General features: G+C 47.1%; 1 protein-coding gene across 1 annotated transcript in view; it reads right to left on the bottom strand.

The window, feature by feature from the left end:
• Positions 1-8,014: 8,014 nt before the first annotated feature.
• bcat1 (branched chain amino-acid transaminase 1, cytosolic) overlaps positions 8,015-18,645 on the bottom strand; it is a 121,704-nt gene continuing 111,073 nt past the window's right edge. Inside the window, exons 10-11 of the mRNA XM_038811019.1 lie at positions 14,703-14,777; positions 8,015-12,336 (exon numbers count right to left, since the gene is read on the bottom strand). Of these exons, the coding sequence (XP_038666947.1) occupies positions 12,295-12,336; positions 14,703-14,777 (117 nt within the window). The 3' untranslated portion in view covers positions 8,015-12,294. The remainder of the gene's footprint in view (positions 12,337-14,702; positions 14,778-18,645) is intronic.

The raw sequence follows: 18,645 nt of genomic DNA, 5'->3' as shown, positions 1-18,645 counted from the left end.
TCTCCACTGCGGTTGTCACCCTAGCAGTGTTGGCCTTGATGCCACGCATTGCTGGTATCATCTCCTGCTCCCGTAGCCTCTGGGACTCCTCCAATCGGATATGGACGTGCTGGAGTGTCGCCGACATCCCTGTCTGAACATCATGGCCGCACCCTAGTGTCTTCATCAGCCATGGGTGTTCCTCCCTCCACCTGGCGTGCATCATCAACTGTATGGTGCTCACCAGAATGCGCCCCAGAAGTCTGACCACTACTAGAATCGAATTTTTTTTTACAGTGCAGAAGGAGGCCATTCGGCCCATTGAATCTGCACCGGCTCTTGGAAAGAGCATCCTACCCAAGGTCAACACCTCCACCCTATCCCCATAACCACTAAGGACAATTTTTAGCATGGCCAATCCACCTAACCTGCCCATCTTTGGACTGTGGGAGGAAACCGGAGTACCCGGAGGAAACCCATGCACACACGGGGAGGATGTGCAGACTCCGCACAGACAGTGACCCAAGCCGGAATCGAACCTGGGACCCTGGAGCTGTGAAGCGATTCTGCTATCCACAATGCTACGGTGCTGCCCCTACTGTCCCCCAACGAGGTGTGTATCTTTGTGCTGGTGGAGAGTGGGGTTGATTGCTGTGCCGCGAATACGGAACAGAAAACAGTGCCAATGTGCCCCAGGATAGAAGTCAGTTTCCCCAATTATACAGCTTTGACAAAGAGTCATCTAGACTCAAAATGTTAGCTCCCTTCTCGCTCCATAGATGATGGCAGACCTGCTGAGATTGTCCAGCATTTTCTGTTTTTGGCCCCAATTATACAGCTCTTTCTTGGCACCAGACTATATCGGGGGGTGGGGACGGTAAATGCATTTAGTGTTTCATGTTGATTATACAATAAGATTTGTAAATGTGCTGTAAATGACAGAATTCTGACCCCACTTAGAGAGAAAAAAACATGCATCACATTCATCCAAAATTCTGATCAGAAAACATTGGAAAAGCTAGGCTGGTTCGTAGAAATCAGGGAAAAGTGCATTTGATGCGTTGAAGCCAATTAAGATGTGTACACATATTACCCTGGACTGCACTGTGCGAGTGTGCTGTTTCTTATTCTACACAGCTCGGTCACAGTGGTGAAAAAAAAACTTGCATTTAAATAGCAAAGTCCCAAAATACTTTGCAGCCAATGAAGTACTTTTGAAGAATGGTCGCCGTTGTTATGCAGGAAACGTAGCAACCAATTTGCCCTCAGTAAGCTTCCACAAACAGCAATGTGATAACAGCCAGATAATCTGTTTGAGGGATGTTGATCAATATTGGCCAGGTCACTGGAGAGAAATCACTTGCTCGCCATCGAAATACTGCCATGGGATCCACATCCACCAGGGGTCTGTCAGGAAGGTACGTTTCCAGCTTTAAAAACTTACCTTGCAGGAGAAGCGGCCTTTGTTTTTCAACTAACCTTTTTTTTTCTCGGAGTTGTTTTTTTTGTTTCAGAGCAGCAGGAAACCAGACGTTGGCCGTGTGGATTTCTGGGAAGGTGTGTAGTACCTGTATATAAGGTGGGGACACTACACTTGTAGTGTTCCCTACCCTTCCACCTCCTCTAACCTAAGGGGTTGAGTGAATATCAGGTAAGCTCTTCCTTTCTTTTTCTTGTTTTATCTAGAGGGGATGGCAGGGAAGACAGTGCAATGTTCCTCCTGCAGAATGTTTGAGGTGAGGGACGCCGTCAGTGTCCCTGCTGACTTCACCTGTGGGAAGTGCACCCATCTCCAGCTCCTCAGAAACCGTGTTAGGGAACTGGAGCTGGAGTTGGATGAACTTCGGATCATTCGGGAGGCAGAGGTGGTCATAGATAGTAATGAAATGAAATGAAAATCGCTTATTGTCACGGGTCGGCTTCAAATTAAGTTACTGTGAAAAGCCCCTAGTCGCCACATTCTGGCGCCTGTTCGGGGAGGCTGTTACGGGAATCGAACCGTGCTGCTGGCTTGCCTTAGTCTGCTTTCAAAGCCAGCGATTTAGCCCAGTGAGCTAAACAGCCCCTTCAAGGATGCAGTTACTCCGAAGAATGAAGATAGATGGGTGATGGTGAGAGGGGCTGGGAGGAAGCAGTCAGTACAGGGATCCCCTGTGGTCGTTCCCCATAGTAACAAGTATACTGCTTTGGATACTAGAGGGGGGGGGGAACGACTTACCAGGGGTAAGCCATGGGGTACAGATCTCTGGCACAGAGTCTGTCCCTGTTGCTCAGAAGGGAAGGGGAGAGAGGAGTATAGCATTAGTCATTGGAGACTCCATAGTTGGGGGATAGATAGGAGATTCTGTGGGAATGATAGACTCACGGTTGGTGTGTTGCCTCCAGGTGCCAGGGTCCGTGATGCCTCGGATCGTGTTTTCGGGATCCTTAAGGGGGAGGGGGAGCAGCCCCAAATCGTGGTCCACATAGGCACCAACGACATAGGTAGGAAAATGGATAGGGAGGTAAGGCAGGAATTCAGGGAGCTAGGGTGGAAACTTAGAGCTAGAACAAACAGTTATTATCTCTGGGTTGTTACACATGCCACGTGCTAGCGAGACGAGGAATAGTGAGAGAGAGCAGTTGAACACGTGGCTACAGGGATGGTGCAGGAGGGAGAGTTTCAGATACCTGGATATTTGGGGCTCATTCTGGGGTAGGTTGGACCTCTACAAACGGAATGGTCTACACCTGGACCAGGGGGGTACCAATATCCTGGGGGGGAAATTTGCTAATGCTCTTCGGGAGGGTTTAAACTAATTCAGCAGGGGGTTGGGAACCTGAACTGTAGCTCCAGTATACAGGAGGTTGAGAGTAGTGAGGTCATGAGTAAGGTTTCAAGGTTGCAGGAGTGTACCGGCAGGAAGGAAGGTGGTTTAAAGTGTGTCTACTTCAACGCCAGGAGCATCTGGAATAAGGTGGGAGAACTTGCGGCATGGGTTGGGACCTGGGACTTTGATGTTGTGGCCATTTCGGAGACATGGCTAGAGCAGGGACAGGAATGGTTGTTGCAGGTTCCAGGGTTTAGATATTTCAGTAAGCTCAGGGAAGGTGGTAAAAGAGGGGGAGGGGTAGCATTGTTAGTCAAGGACAATATTACGGTGGCAGAAAGGACGTTTGATGAGGACTCGTCTACTGAGGTAGTATGGGCTGACGTTAGAAACAGGAAAGGAGAGGTCACCCTGTTGGGAGTTTTCTATAGGCCTCCGAAAAGTTCCAGAGATGTAAAGGAAAGGATTGCAAAGATGATTCTGGATTGCAGCGAAAGTAACAGGGTAGTTGTTATGGGGGACTTTAACTTTCCAAATATTGACTGGAAACGCTATAGTTCGAGTACTTTAGATGGGTCCGATTTTGTCCAATATGTGCAGGAAGGTTTCCTGACACAGTATGTAGACAGGCCAACAAGAGGCGAGGCGCCGAGGCCACATTGGAATTGGTACTGGGTAATGAACCAGGACAGGTGCTAGGTGAGGTAGGTGAGCACTTTGGTGATAGTGACCACAATTCAGTTACGTTTACTTTAGCGAAGGAAAGGGATAGGTCTATACCACCGGGCGAGAGTTATAGCTGGGGGAAAGGCAATTATGATGCAATGAGGCAAGACTTAGGATGCATAGGATGGGGAAGGAAACTGCAGGAGATGGGCACAATGGAAATGTGGAGCTCGTTCAAAGAACAGCTACTCCGTGTCCTTGATAAGTATGTACCCGTCAGGCAGGGAGGAAGTGGTCGAGCGAGGGAACCGTGGTTTACTAAAGTAGTTGAATCACTTGTCAAGAGAAAGAAGGAGGCTTATGTAAAGATAAGACATGATGGTTCAGTTAGGGCGCTCGAGAGTTACAAGTTAGCAAGGAAGGACCTAACGAGAGAGCTAAGAAGAGCCAGGAGGGGACATGAGAAGACTTTGGCAGGTAGGATCAAGAATAACCCTAAAGCTTTCAATAGGTATGTCAGGAATAAAAGAATGACTAGGGTAAGAGTAGGGCCAGTCAAGGACAGCAGTGGGAAGTTGTGCGTGGAGTTTGAGGAGATAGAAGTGGTGCTAAATGAACATTTTTTGTCAGTATTCATGCAGGAAAAAGACAATGTTGTCAAGGAGAATACTGAGATACAGGCTACTGGACTAGAAGGTCTTGAGGTTCATAAGGAGGAGGTGTTAGCAATTCTGGAAAGTGTGAAAATAGATAAGTCTCCTGTGCCGGATGGGATTTATCCTAGAATTCTCTGGGAAGCTAGGGAGGAGATTGCTGAGCTTTTGGCTTTGATCTTTATGTCATCATTGTCTACAAAAATAGTGCCAGAAGACTGGAGGATAGCAAATGTTGTCCCCTTGTTCAAGAAGGGGAGTAGAGACAACCCCGGTAACTATAGACCAGTGAGCCTTACATCTGTTGTCTCAAAGTCTTGGAAAGGTTTATAAGAGATAGGATTTATAATCATCTAGAAAGGAATAATTTGATTAGGGATAGTCAACACGGTTTTGTGAAGGGTAGGTCGTGCCTCACAAACCTTATTGAGTTCTTTGAGAAGGTGACCAAACAGGTGGATGAGGGTAAAGCAGTTGATGTGGTGTACATGGATTTCAGTAAAGCGTTTGATAAGGTTCCCCATGGTAGGCTATTGCAGAAAATATGGAGGCATGGGATTCAGGGCGATTTAGCAGTTTGGATCAGAAATTGGCTCGCTGTAAGAAGACAGAGGGTGGTTGATGGGAAATGTTCAGCCTGGAGTTCAGTTACTAGTGGTGTACCGCAAGGATCTGTTTTGGGGCTACTGCTGTTTGTCATTTTTTAAAATGACCTGGAGGAGGGCGTAGAAGGATGGGTGAGTAAATGTGCAGATGACACTAAAGTCGGTGGAGTTGTGGACAGTGCGGAAGGATGTTGCAGGTGACAGAGGGAAATAGATAAGCTGCAGAGCTGGGTTGAGAGGTGGCAAATGGAGTTTAATACAGAAAAGTGTGAGCTGATTTATTTTGGAAGGAGTAACAGGAATACAGAGTACTGAGCTAATGGTAAGATTCTTGGTAGTGTGGATGAGCAGAGAGATCTTGGTGTCCATGTACATAGATCCCTGAAAGTTGCCACCCAGGTTAAGAGGGTTGTTAAGAAGGCGTACGGTGTGTTAGCTTTTATTGGCAGAGGAATTGAGTTTTGGAGCCATGAGGTAATGTTGCAGCTGTACCAAAATCTGGTACGGCCGCATTTGGAGTATTGCGTACAGTTCTGGTCGCCTCATTATAGGAAGGACGTGGAAGCTTTGGAACGGGTGCAGAGGAGATTTACCAGGATGTTGCCTGGTATGGAGGGAAGATCTTATGAGGAAAGGCTGAGGGACTTAAGGCTGTTTTCGTTAGAGAAGAAGGTTAAGAGGTGACTTAATTGAGGCATACAAGATGATCAGGGGATTAGATAGGTGGATTTTCCTTGGATGGTGATGGCTAGCACGAGGGGGCATAGATTTAAATTGAGGGGAGATAGATATAGGACAGATGTCAGAGGTAGTTCTTTACTCAGAGAATAGTACGGGCGTGGAATGCCCTGCCTGCAACATTAGTGGACTCGCCAACATTAAGGGCATTTAAGTGGTCATTGAATAAACATATGGATGATAAGGGAATAGTGTAGATGGGCTTTAGAGTGGTTTCACAGGTCGGCACAACATCGAGGGCCGAAGAGCCTGTACTGCGCTGTAATGTTCTATGTTCCACCTGACAGGGCAGACAGTTTCACGTTTCATCTGAAAGACGGCACCTCCAACAGTGCAGAGCTCCCTCCATGCTGCAGTATGGTGGCTGTAATATCTCTCATGGAGCCTACTGGGTAGGAATATTTGTCTTCCCCATGCTCCGTGCGGAGTATGAGCTCTCCCACTCGGGGCGTGTTCGCTCAATTAACCCATGTATATGAGGTCGGCCAGTAAGGCACTGACCTCGGAAAGAATCCGGTTGGAATCTACCGGATAGTGTACAAATAGTTTGTATACCTAATACGCTTTTATTTTACTCGATGTGGACTCCCCGTATCCTTATTAAACTGACAACGATCAGTTAACTGGTTAACGAGCAGTTGATGTGGTGTATATGGATTTCAGTAAAGCGTTTGATAAGGTTCCCCACGGTCGGCTATTGCAGAAAATACGGAGGCTGGGGATTGAGGGTGATTTAGAGATGTGGATCAGAAATTGGCTAGTTGAAAGAAGTCAGAGAGTGGTAGTTGATGGGAAATGTTCAGAATGGAGTTCAGTTACGAGTGGCGTACCACAAGGATCTGTTCTAGGGCCGTTGCTGTTTGTCATTTTTATAAATGACCTAGAGGAGGGCGCAGAAGGATGGGTGAGTAAATTTGCAGACGACACTAAAGTCGGTGGAGTTGTAGACAGTGCGGAAGGATGTTGCAGGTTACAGAGGGACATAGATAAGCTGCAGAGCTGGGCTGAGAGGTGGCAAATGGAGATTAATGTGGAGAAGTGTGAGGTGATTCACTTTGGAAAGAATAACAGGAATGCGGAATATTTGGCTAATGGTAAAATTCTTGGTAGTGTGGATGAGCAGAGGGATCTCGGTGTCCATGTACATAGATCCCTGAAAGTTGCCACCCAGGTTGATAGGGTTGTGAAGAAGGCCTATGGTGTGTTGGCCTTTATTGGTAGAGGGATTGAGTTCCGGAGCCATGAGGTCATGATGGACACAAACGCTATGTACACGGTCTGCAAGAAATAACACACTCGTGCAGCGGATTGGTTCCAGTCTTCAACACCGGTGTCAAATCCATGAGGAAAGGCTGATGGACTTGAGGTTGTTTTCGTTAGAGAGAAGAAGGTTAAGAGGTGACTTAATAGAGGCATACAAAATGATCAGAGGGTTAGATAGGGTGGACAGCGAGAGCCTTCTCCCGCGGATGGAGGTGGCTAGCACGAGGGGACATAGCCTTAAATTGAGGGGTAATAGATATAGGACAGAGGTCAGAGGTGGGTTTTTTACGCAAAGAGTGGTGAGGCCGTGGAATGCCCTACCTGCAACAGTAGTGAACTCGCCAACATTAAGGGCATTTAAAAATTTATTGGATAAGCATATGGATGATAAGGGCATAGTGTAGGTTAGATGGCCTTTAGTTTTTTTTTCCATGTCGGTGCAACATCGAGGGCCGAAGGGCCTGTACTGCGCTGTATCGTTCTATGTTCTATGTTCTATGTTCTAACTACTCAGCTGAGCCACCTCCCTGATTTTCTGGACCCAGGTTTGGATTTCTTTGATTCGCCATGCCTGTTTGGACGGTTAGATGCATTTGACACCGGTGTTGAAGACTGGAACCAATCCGCTGCACGAGTGTGTTATTTCTTGCAGACCGTGTACATAGCGTTTGTGTCAATAAAACTTTGTTTCTCATTTAACTCGGTGTGGACTCCCCGTCGCTTATTAAAGTGGCTGCCTAGGTTAAGTGCTTCAGTCTCGCCAAGCTTGAAGCTTCTATCTGCTGACACGCAAATAATCATAATTCCATTGACCCTTAATCAAAAAGAGATGGTCACCTCCATATTATCATGAATGACGTATATTTACAGGTGATGGAAATGTTCCATTGTTGCTGTTCCTTCTAATTATCATAGAATACCTACAGTGCAGAAGGAGACCATTTGGCCCATCGAGTCTGCACCAACCCTTTTGAAAGACCACTTTACCAATGTCCACACCCCCGTCCGCCCCACCCTAACCCTGTAACCTGCACACCTCTGGAATCTAAGGGGCAATCTAGCATGGCCAATCCACCTAACCCGCACATCTTTGGACTGTGGGAGCAAACTGGAGCACCCAGAGGAAACCCAGACATGGGGAGAACGAGCAAACTCCACCCAGACAGTCACCCAAGGCCGGAATCGAACCCCGATCCCTGGCACTGTGAGGGAGCAGTGCTAGCCACTGAATTATGAATTCAGAATTGAGTTTCCATGATACCACCTTCTTGAAACAAAACAGACACTAGCACAACGAGAAAAGGAAGATTCCACAACAAAACATTTTATTGAACACAGCATCTTCCATGGTCATGTATATAATCAATAGTACAACTCCACTCAGCAAAATTATATTATTAAACAGGGTGGAAAAGTCACACAATTACAAAGCAGGCACTGCTTGCACAATGATTTCTTAGATATAAACGCAGATCCCAGTCAATGATCCCTCAAAATTTTATTTGTTGCGCTTAACCTTTCTGGTACCTTTAAATTTCTGGGGGGGCGCGTGGTATCTTAAAGCGGTCCGAGTGTTACTCCCATGATTGTCCTGCAGCTAAAGGAACAATGGTTCCAGATAGTAAAGACAGTCAGAAGAAAGAACTTGCGTTCACACAGCATCTTTGGGATGGCCCAAAATGCTTCACTGTCAATGATGTACTTCCTGTAGTTACCTGTGAAAGTTGAGAAACAGTCAATTTGCCCACAGCAAGATCCCAGAGACAACACTGAGATAAATGGCTGCACCATTGGTTTTAATGATGGCGATTGAGCTGACTCCTGTTGGCCAAGCTCTTCATCAAAATAATGCCCTGAGATCTTTTTCAGCCGGATCGGACGACAGACAGGGCCTCGACTTAGCATCTCACCTGAAAGGCAGTGCAGCAATCCCTCTGCAGCTCCATCTGGGGGTGCTGTACCCATATCGCCAAAGCTGAACTTCGCAAGTCCTGTCTCTAACACGCTCTCTCGACATATATATTATGTATATATAAATAAGCATATACAGTATGTAGTGAATAACCCTGTGATCTCCTAGGTAAAATAAAAGCTTGCTGGTCACATGACAGTGTATTCCATCAGTCCTGCAGGACAGGAATGTTCTGCAGAGCTCAAAGGACAACAGCATCCGCTACCCCAGCTAAGGTCCGAAGATGATGGTTGCAATAATGGACCAGCGACCCTGAGAATATGGATTCAAAGTCCATCGGAGCACCGGGGAAACTCAATTCAATAAAATCTGTAGGCTGGCAGTGAGAAATATTAAACCAAGGCAGGATAGAGCTGGGTTGCCGCTTGGGCCCAGTTGACTCATGCACACCCTTCAGGGAAGGAAAGTTAGAGGAGATGGTGATGTGTTGGCAGTGGCATTGCGCCAGTAATCCAGGAGCCCAGGTTTTGGGGCCATGGGTTCAAATCCCACCAGGGAATTTAAATTAAAATAATTAATTAAATCCGGAATTGAAAACTAGGGCACAATCTGCCCCTCCTCTCCAGTGGTGCGTTTGGAAATGGGGAGGGCATTTAGTTGGGTGGGAGGGTGTTAAGTGAGCAACGCTGCCACCTTCCTACCTCTACACTGATTAAGTCTGCCATGGGGAACCATACTGCCAATTGAGGCTCTTAAGTGACAACTAATGACCACTTAAGAATCTCATCCAGCTACGGCTAGTATGAACACAGTCATGTTGCCAGGCAGCGCACATGGGTAAACCTGTGCAGCCCACTCGTCACCTCCCAGGGTAGGATCCTTTATTCCAAGACCTGATTGAGCGATCCAGCAATGAGAAAGAGGTGCCCACTGAAAGCCATCCACCCCCTCCCCCCCTCCCCCTGGCCCTTGCTGCTGACCCACCCCTATGCCCCGTGAAACTCTTCCCACAGTTAATTATCTGTGGTGTGGATCACTCCTTGATTCTGTGCCTCCGGTGGATGACGTTCCCGCAGCGCCCACCTCGTCCTCAGTAACACAACTGAGCAAAAGCGTTGTCGGTCAATATGGAGGACTCCCTGCCCGCCGCCCCCCTTCCCCCTCATCTTTTCCCCCGCCACCCTCCCAGGGCCCTGATCCCAGGGAAAGTCCTGCTAGTGGCCCTTCAACTGCCTGATTGGCTGGGGGTTGCCGGGCCTCCCTCAAAAGGGGCAATGCGCGTCTCTCATCCCGCTCTCCAGCCGGCAGACGAGACCCCATCACCTCCAGAAGATTCTACCCCTGTTCTCAATAATGCTGATCACACCGATAGCCATAAAAACCCATCTGGTTCACCTACATCCTATAGGGAAGGAAATCTGCCATCCTTACCAGGTCTGGCCTGCATGTTAGAGTAGCGATTCACGAAGGTGGCTTACCACCACCTTCTGAAGGGCAATTAGGGTTGGGCAACAAACACTGCCATTGCCAGTGACACTCACATCCTGTGACAGAATATTAAAAAAATAGGAGGTGGCCATTCAGTCTCTCAAGTCTGTTCTGCTGTTCAGTAAGCTATGTGATAAGTTAGGTCTGTATATTAAGTCTATTTGCATGCCTTCGTTCCATATCGTTTAGTACCCTTATCGAATAAATATCTATTAACCTGCCGCAACTGAGCCAACATGTGACTCCAAGGGATCGATTTTTCTGGCGACATGGGCGCAAAATATCACGAGTCGGGAAACGCGATTCTCACCGGCGAGATCGTGTTTCCCGATTTCCCACACCCCTCACGTATGACATAATGAGGTTCCTGTCCACAAAGGGCGAGAACCTCATTGTAATACATTTAAATTTGTTTTAATGTGATTCAAAAGCTCCCCCACCACATGATTCCCCCTCACTTAATATTCAAATCTTGCCAACTGACGTCAGATTGGCGACGCTAACAACGGGTTTGTGAAGACGGGAAACAGTTAAGGGAATTCCGCAGGGGATGTCAAGGTATGTATAGCCCCCAGGAGTGGAGAGGCATGCCCCCCCCCCCCCCCCCCCCCCCCCCGGTACAGGTTGGCACTGCCAGGTGGGCACAGATTAGCACTCACAACCTGGCAGTTCCAACCTCTGAGGAGCCCGAGGGATTCCCCTTAAATATTGTCCGGAGGGCTGATGCCTGTGAGTGGGGAGGTGGGGGGGGGGGGGGGGGGGGGGGGGGGGAGAGTGTCCCTGAGGCTGCAGCACGAGGGGGAGTTTGGAGCTGGGGAGAGGGGAGAGAGTGCCCCTGGTACTACCATACTACCATGGTGAGGGGATGAGGAGTGGTCGAGGGGGGTGCGTGAAGAGGCTGGGCTGGGGGAAAGGGCGGGAGCCCCACTGCTTGTGCTGTGGTGAGGGGGGGGTGTACTCCATGTCCTTAGAGGGTATTTACTTTCTGCGCTGTTCGGGACACCCTTTAAATATGGCATCCTGATCTCTGTGGAGCCTTGCCAGCTCAATCAGGTCCCGCACCGCCAGACTGAGAGCTAAATCCCCTCCCGCTCTTATATTTTTTCAGAGTGCCGAAAAATCTGGTCTAAAATCTTGGCTGTGCAGCTGGCGAGCTACACACCGGATTTCAGTCAGAGCCTGACAGTCTAAAATAATGTGGGAAAAGTACCCCCCCTAATGCAATGGAATAAATACAATCCTGAGCATCACCTGTGCTCCATGAACAGACATGGAGGAAATAATTTATATTTTACCTTTTAAAAGTCAACTACACAGTATATATTACACCTCCATTGCTAGTGATACGGTATCAGGGATGCATTAAAAGCTGATTAAACATGATGAAAGGTTCACTTGCTGTCATCTGATCCTCTGACGTTGGCTTATAGGCTTTCAATTCACATGTAGGAATCTTTGTATGGCATTTTCAACTCTTAAAACTACCCGGTTACAATACTCATGTTGGATCACTGCTTGTGTGTCACTATTACTGATACAATATGATTCAAAGGCATTTAGGATGCTATGAGCATAAAATATAATGTGATGTTGACCCCGATTCCAGACATTAATCTATTTTTGTTTGGTTGGGAAAATTATCTCCCATTTTGTACGGTTCACTGGCCTAACAGCAGCTCATCAATGACGGCTCATGTACAAATTCCTTTCTGCTCAGTCGCTGGCTGCTCACGAGGCCCACTGAATCAACAGGCCCTGACACCCTGACCGGAGGGTACTCTAGTCGTATGTCAAAGACGGTGAAACGTCTGTGAATCGCGAGTCAATATCACACACAGTCGTCACAAAAACAGAGAGAGCTGTGAATAGGACAAGTGCTGTGGTTCGTGGACAAGGCGGAAATTTAGGATCCGCGAGGAGACAGTTCGGCCCAGTGGCCCGGCTGGTTTGCCAATGGGTCCTCCTGTCGAGCAGAAGGTACTGCACAGTACACACAATTACAATTCAGGTTTGAGTTACAAAAAAATGTTTTGTGCTTTTGTTTGGGGAGGCAGGCAGCGGTCACGAACCTCCGTCAGACGTTCACAGCCGCTGGGCTGCGGTTTGTGCTGGTTTGGTGTCTGGCCATCCGTCTGTTGCTCAGCGATTCGCTCGGTCTGATTTCAATCAGATTCCAACTTTCAGACCACTATGTGGGTCCAGTCGCTCTCCACTTTCCCATACTGTCAAAGATATTTGAATCCTATTAGCAATGTGGCGGGGCTCAAACTACGCACACACATATCAAATTCATGTGTTGCCAAAAGAAGGGAACACATTGCAATTATCAACACATTACAATTGTCTGCATACTTCCTCGCCATGATTCTTTTCTGTGTTTATTTTTCTATCTTGTGGCAACAGTTTTAAATTATGGTAGCACAGTGGTTAGCACAGTTGCCTCACAGATCCAGAGTCCCAGGTTCGATTCCCGGCTTGGGTACCTGTCTGTGTGGAGTTTGCACGTTCACTCTGTGTCTGCGTGGGTTTCCTCCGGGTGCTCCGGTTTCCTCCCACAAGTCCCAAAAGACGTGCTGTTAGGTAATTTGGACATTCTGAATTCTCTCTCTGTACCCGAACAGGCGACTAGCGGCTTTTCACACTAACTTCATCGCAGTGTTAATGTAAGCCTACTTGTGACAATGAAGATTATTATTAATTACCCCTCCCTAGCTTTTAAATATTGTTTTCCAGAGTGTGCAATGCAACTGTAAGAGCTGTTTGTGTACAATAGCAGTCACCTAAACCAAGCCAGTATTGAGTGCAGTCGGAGCCTATACTCGTTGGAGTTTAGAAGAATGAGAGATGATCAGATTGAATGATCGAAGATTCTTAGAAAATTTGACAGGTAGGGATGTTGCCCCTTGTGAGGGAATCTGGAACTCGGGGGCATAGTTTAAGAATAAGGGGGTCTCCCATTTAATATGAGGATGAGGGGTGGGATTCTCCGGTTCCCCAGCTGCGTGTTTCTCGGTGGCGCGCTTCTCTACCCCCATCACGTCAATGGGATTTCCCACTGAAGCCATCCCACTCCGCCCAGAAACCCACTGGCAAGGGTGTGCTGCCGACGGGAACAGGGAATCCCAATGGCCTGATAATTCCGGCTGAAGAGGGATTTTTAATCTCTCAGAGGGTCATTAACGTCTGCAATTCTCCGCCACAGGGAGCAGTGGAGGCTGGCACATTGAATACATTCAAGGCTGAGTCAGACAGATCTAGATCTACAAAAGATTCAAGGGTAATGGTGGACAGACAGGAAAGTGGCATTGAAGCCATGATCTTACTGAACGGTATCAGGTAAACCTGAGCAGGCAAACGGGTGGATTGTCATATCTGATTCATTGTTAACCTTCCGGAGAGGCTAAAGGGCCACCCACTTACCTGGTCTGACTTACAGGTCACTCCAGTTCCACACTCTAGCCACTGACTCTGAATTTCCTCAAGGCAACTAGACATGGGCAAATGCTTGCCAACGTTGCACATGTAGGAACAGCGGTAGGCCATTCAGCCCATTGAGCCTAGTCTGCCATTCAACTGGCTGATCAACTGGTGGGGGTGGGGGGGGGGGGGGTGAGCATTTAAGATTTCCACTCTGATATGGTGCGAGTCTCGAGGCCCCTGGCTTTAGATTCTCCCTAACAGAGGGAATCGTTCCTCTGGGCTTGATTTGTGTTTGCTGGCAGGGACCGACACAGATATGGGATTGATTTCAACACTGCGTTCCCGATAGGCGGCCCTGGTCCTGTTGCTACTGGAATGTGGCTCAGTCTTCACAGAAAGAGCAGGAGATGGGGGTCAGTGAACCCCTTGCCTACGATTAAAGTCCTGTTAAGCTTCTTGCGGACCTTGTGAAAGGCCCAGGGATGGCGAGATGATGATTTTGAATTTGTTAACTGCTAATTCCGCATTGCCGCACACTATTGTTGGGTTCAGCATGGACTGTAGTGGAAGTTTTTTTTTGAAAAGGAGCTGGGGAGAATCTCACACTGGGTTACCTGCAGTTTGGCCATTTGGTCATCTTATGAGCATAGAGGCTGCAGGCCCTCCAGGGTGCTACCTCCTCTCTTCGGCAAGGCTACGACATGCCCCTTCATGGCTGCCATCTGCCTTTGCCACTTTCTTCGACAGACAGCTCCTGCCTCCTGTCAATACTGGGTGCCACTAACTGGGTGCAGAACTTGCTGCCGGGCAATTATATTGGGCATTTACATTCGACAATCACTTCAGGTAGGTGTCTCCAACACAGTACCGGGTCAGGGGCCGAAAAGTATCCGGAAGTTGGAATCTGGACCCGTATTGTGGATAAAGTCCATTCTTGCACATCTTATTGAGTCTTTCCAGGATTCTAACACCAAACACCCAGCTAAACATAATAGAGTACAAACATCCCAGCAAGGCGCACACATTCATCATCTGGATTGGCGGTAATATAAATCATTGGACATTAAGTCCAACCTCTGGTTATGCTCCCCTTATGTAGTGATTCTGAGATGTTTCATTGTCAAGCCATTGGTATCATGTAACCTGGTAAATGATCCTACACACTCACTTGCATGTCAGTCAGGTTTTCAAGGATCTGTGATGCTAATTTCGGTCCATTTTCCATGGTCGGAATATGCAGATTCTTCAAAAATGAAAGAGCAAGAAAACAAACTGTAAGACTATATTAATGTTCCTGTCGCTTACACCATCTGTGCTTATCCTAGACAGCCATCTATGTCAGACACATAACATGAACCGCTGTCAATGCACCGGTGTCAGTTATAAAGATCCTGGTTAAACTGTATTAAGCACTCCGGCTGTTTGCAGGATAGTATTTACCGGTTGGGAAGTTCCACTGACTTCAGGAGAAGCCAGGTTTCCCCCCAGGTTTGATCATCTGTTAGCCACAATGCCAAGTGGAGAATTTGGGATGGCTCCCAGTGTCATTTCACCGCCACAAACTCTTGATGGTTTTACCAAACACTGCGTTTTGCTGGCATATGGCATTGGCACAAACGGTCCTGCCATACAAGGAGCGGGTAACTAGCCAAAAGAATCTTTCTGAGTTAGGGCCTGCATTCTGTTCCTGGATAATCTGGAGATTTGGGTTACTAGTGGGGACTGGAGAGCAACCAGCAACTTCAGTTCATGCTGGATAAATTGGAGAGTGGCAACTTATAGATATTAAGGGAGTGAATTTACGTGGGAGGGAAGGGGTATTTGCAAGCACCTGCATCAGACCAGACCAGAACGTTGCTTCAAAACACTTGTCGACGTTATGACAGATGGTTTGGGGCAGGGGGATACACTACTACACATTCAATCCTTATCGAATCCTGTCAGTGAAGTTGGTCAGATGAGTGTACAGGTCACAGGCAGTACGAAAGGAGATAAACTTCTAGCACTCTAGGGAAATAACTAATTCCTGGGTTAGTTACCGGGGCGATCAGCAGCTAACCAAACAAAATACAAAAGTATCACTTTTACATCCCCTGTCATTACTTCCTTCAGAAATGTCTCTAAAGAATGAATCAAGGAGAATGTGCAAATGAGCGATGCCACCACTATATGGTCAAGTGCTGCTGCCCTTTTATGCAGCGCTCCATATGGGAGGAAGTGACGGTACTGTTAGGAAATAGATAGTTTAAGTAATTTATATTAAGTAATCTGTTTTGTGGGTATTAAAAATAGTATAAGTTTAAGCTTAATTTTGTGCTTTTGTATTTGCGTGCTAAGAAAGGCTTAAAACTTCAGCTTAGCTTCACGTTAAAAAAGGTAGTCGGCAAATCTGTAGATTTGGTTTCACTTTAAACTTTGCCTGCATTGTAATGAAGGTTTTACGATGCAAAATCAATTACAGGGTTTTTTCAAAAAAACTAAGTTGTTACTCAGCAACCAGAGGCCCCACTGAAAAGCAGAAATGCTTGGGTTTCAGTTTGGAACGAGGCAACCCGTGGGCAAGAAGCATTCCAATGGGCAAGATAATGCACAGGGACAGAAAGACAGTCCCAAGCTAAAGAACAGAAGGTCCCAGAAATTAGGAAGTTAAAGTAAAGGGAAGAGAGAGGCTCCCAGTTAATGATCGGGCTGCAAGGTGCAGGTCTGGAAATGCCAGCTTGTGAGAAGTCAGACATCAAAGGTGATCCTAAAGTTGGTGGCACTTTGGTACAGCTTGTGAAGCAGTGGTGTTCTGTTGGCATGGCTGGGTACCTAAGAGTTTGCATGGAAGCTTGAATGCACGTGGAAATCCAGTGCAGTAGAAAATTGATAGGAGTGACTGAAATCCTGGATGTGGATCCTTGGTAAAGGCATTTATTCCAAGGCGTGTTCTTCTAAAAGGGAGTTTGGAAACCCTGATGTGAAAGCCAGCATTCCAGTGAAAGCAGTTTGTTCACAGTGTGGTTATATCTGGGTCAATTTGATGAGAAATCCAAAGAGGTTGTTTTGGGTGACATCTGTCACTTGGCTTCAGAGTTTGTGTGTCTGTCCACAGTCTTCCTAATGTATTTTATGGAATGTGAGCAAACTGAGAACATTAGAGTATAAAATAGATTTCATAACTTGTGTTATCCTTACAAATCTGTGTAAAGGTATAGCTGGGGTGAAGGATTAGTATATCATAGAATTTCATAGAATTTACAGTGCAGAAGGAGGCCATTCGGCCCATTGAGTCTGCACCGGCTCTTGGAAAGAGCACCCTACCCAAGGTCAACACCTCCACCCTATCCCCATAACCCAGTAACCCCACCCAACACTAAATGCAATTTTGGACACTACGGGCAATTTATCATGGCCAATCCACCTAACCTGCACATCTTTGGACTGTGGGAGGAAACCGGAGCACCCGGAGGAAACCCACGCACATACGGGAAGGATGTGCAGACTCCGCACAGACAGTGACCCGGGCCGGAAATCAAACCTGGGACCCTGGAGCTGTGAAGCAATTGTGCTATCCACAATGCTACCGTGCTGCCCCAAAGTTAATCTTTTCTTGTTTAATAAATGTTTTATTCTTTGTCAAAAGTTAATTAGCAGTCCTGTAACTTTGTTCATCCACATCTCTAAGCAAAAAGAAAACATTAGGATCTATCGAGCCGGATTCCATCCTGGGATCTGGCTTCTCCAGCAATAACGTCAGCTGGGATCGCAACGCCACACAAGTCTCTTCCGCTGCAGCGTTTCCCGAGGGTGGAGGGTGCCGGGCGGGGTTTTCTGTCTCTGCGTGATCAGTCTCATGGTTCCCTGTCCATCCGTTCTAATGGATGGAGCATCGCAAACTGCCAAGCAACAGAAGACTGCATCTGTTGCTTGAGCAATTAATATTGTAAGTGGAAGATGGGTTTGCAGCACAACCAGCTGGGAATGATAACTCCAGGTCTTAGCTCCACATTTATTAAATTATCCCATGAAAAGGAAGAGTCCCTCATATGCAGCAAATGGCAAGGCCTGAGTAGGCCATGAGCGAGTATGGAGAGTTCATGAAAGAGAACCCGTGCCTCTGGCTCAGTGCAACATTTGTATTTTGCCCAGACACGGGAAAAATATGAAACATTATTTTATTAGAATTTAAAGGGCAGAAAATGGCCATTCAGTCCAACTGGGGGTTCCTGCCCCACACATGCTACCTCTCACTCTGACCCCATAACTCTCCTATCTCTCTCATGTAACCATCAAACCTCTCCTTAAACCCAGCAACCGGGTCTGCATCAGTCACTTCCTGCAGCACCTTTGATCTCATTCAAGCAACGTCCTGGTTTTAAAATTCTCACATTTGTTTTTAAATCCGTCCATGGCCTCGTCCCCTCTCTATCTCTGTAATCTCTGCCAGCCCCTCCAAGATAGCTGCCCTCTCTAATTCTGGCCTCTTGTGCATCCCCAAATATAATCGCTTACCATTGGTGGTCTTGAGTACCCTGGGCCCTAATCTCTCGACTTCCTTCCCTCCACCTCTCCTCATTGCTTTCTTAATTTAAACCACTTCTAAAACCTACCTCGTGCCTAAGCCTTTGGTCATTTGACCTAATATTTCCTTGTATGGTTTGATATCACATTTGTCAGTCTTGTATTGCTTTGTTAAAAACACTTTAATCACTTGGCCTTGGGTGTCTGTATGGCGTTTGCAGTTTTTCCCCCGTGTCTGCGAGGGTTTTCTCCGGGTGCTCTGGTTTCCTCCCACAGTCCAAAGATGTGCAGGTTAATGGATTGGCCATGCTAGATTGCCCCTTGGTTCCCAGGCATGTGCAGGTTAGATGGGGTTACAGGGATTGAGCAAAAGTAGTGGACCTAGGTAGGGTGCTCTTTCAGAGGGTCACTTCAGACTTGATGGGCCGAATGGCCTCTTTCTTCAATGTAGGGGTCCTTTGGTTCTAAATATCAAACAATCTGGCTTTATTGACAGTGCCTTTTTAAGCTACTTGGTGACCTGCAGGATATTTAAAACCACTTCTTTTAACACCTGTATCTTTTCACAAGGCCTCGGTCATCTACGCTAATATCTATTTCAGTGATTC

This window comes from Scyliorhinus canicula, chromosome 11 (assembly GCF_902713615.1).
Source record: "Scyliorhinus canicula chromosome 11, sScyCan1.1, whole genome shotgun sequence".
In the NCBI taxonomy this organism is placed as follows: domain Eukaryota; kingdom Metazoa; phylum Chordata; class Chondrichthyes; order Carcharhiniformes; family Scyliorhinidae; genus Scyliorhinus; species Scyliorhinus canicula.
The sequence above is the reverse complement of the archived record's forward strand: the minus strand, read 5'-3'. Positions and strand labels throughout refer to the sequence as shown.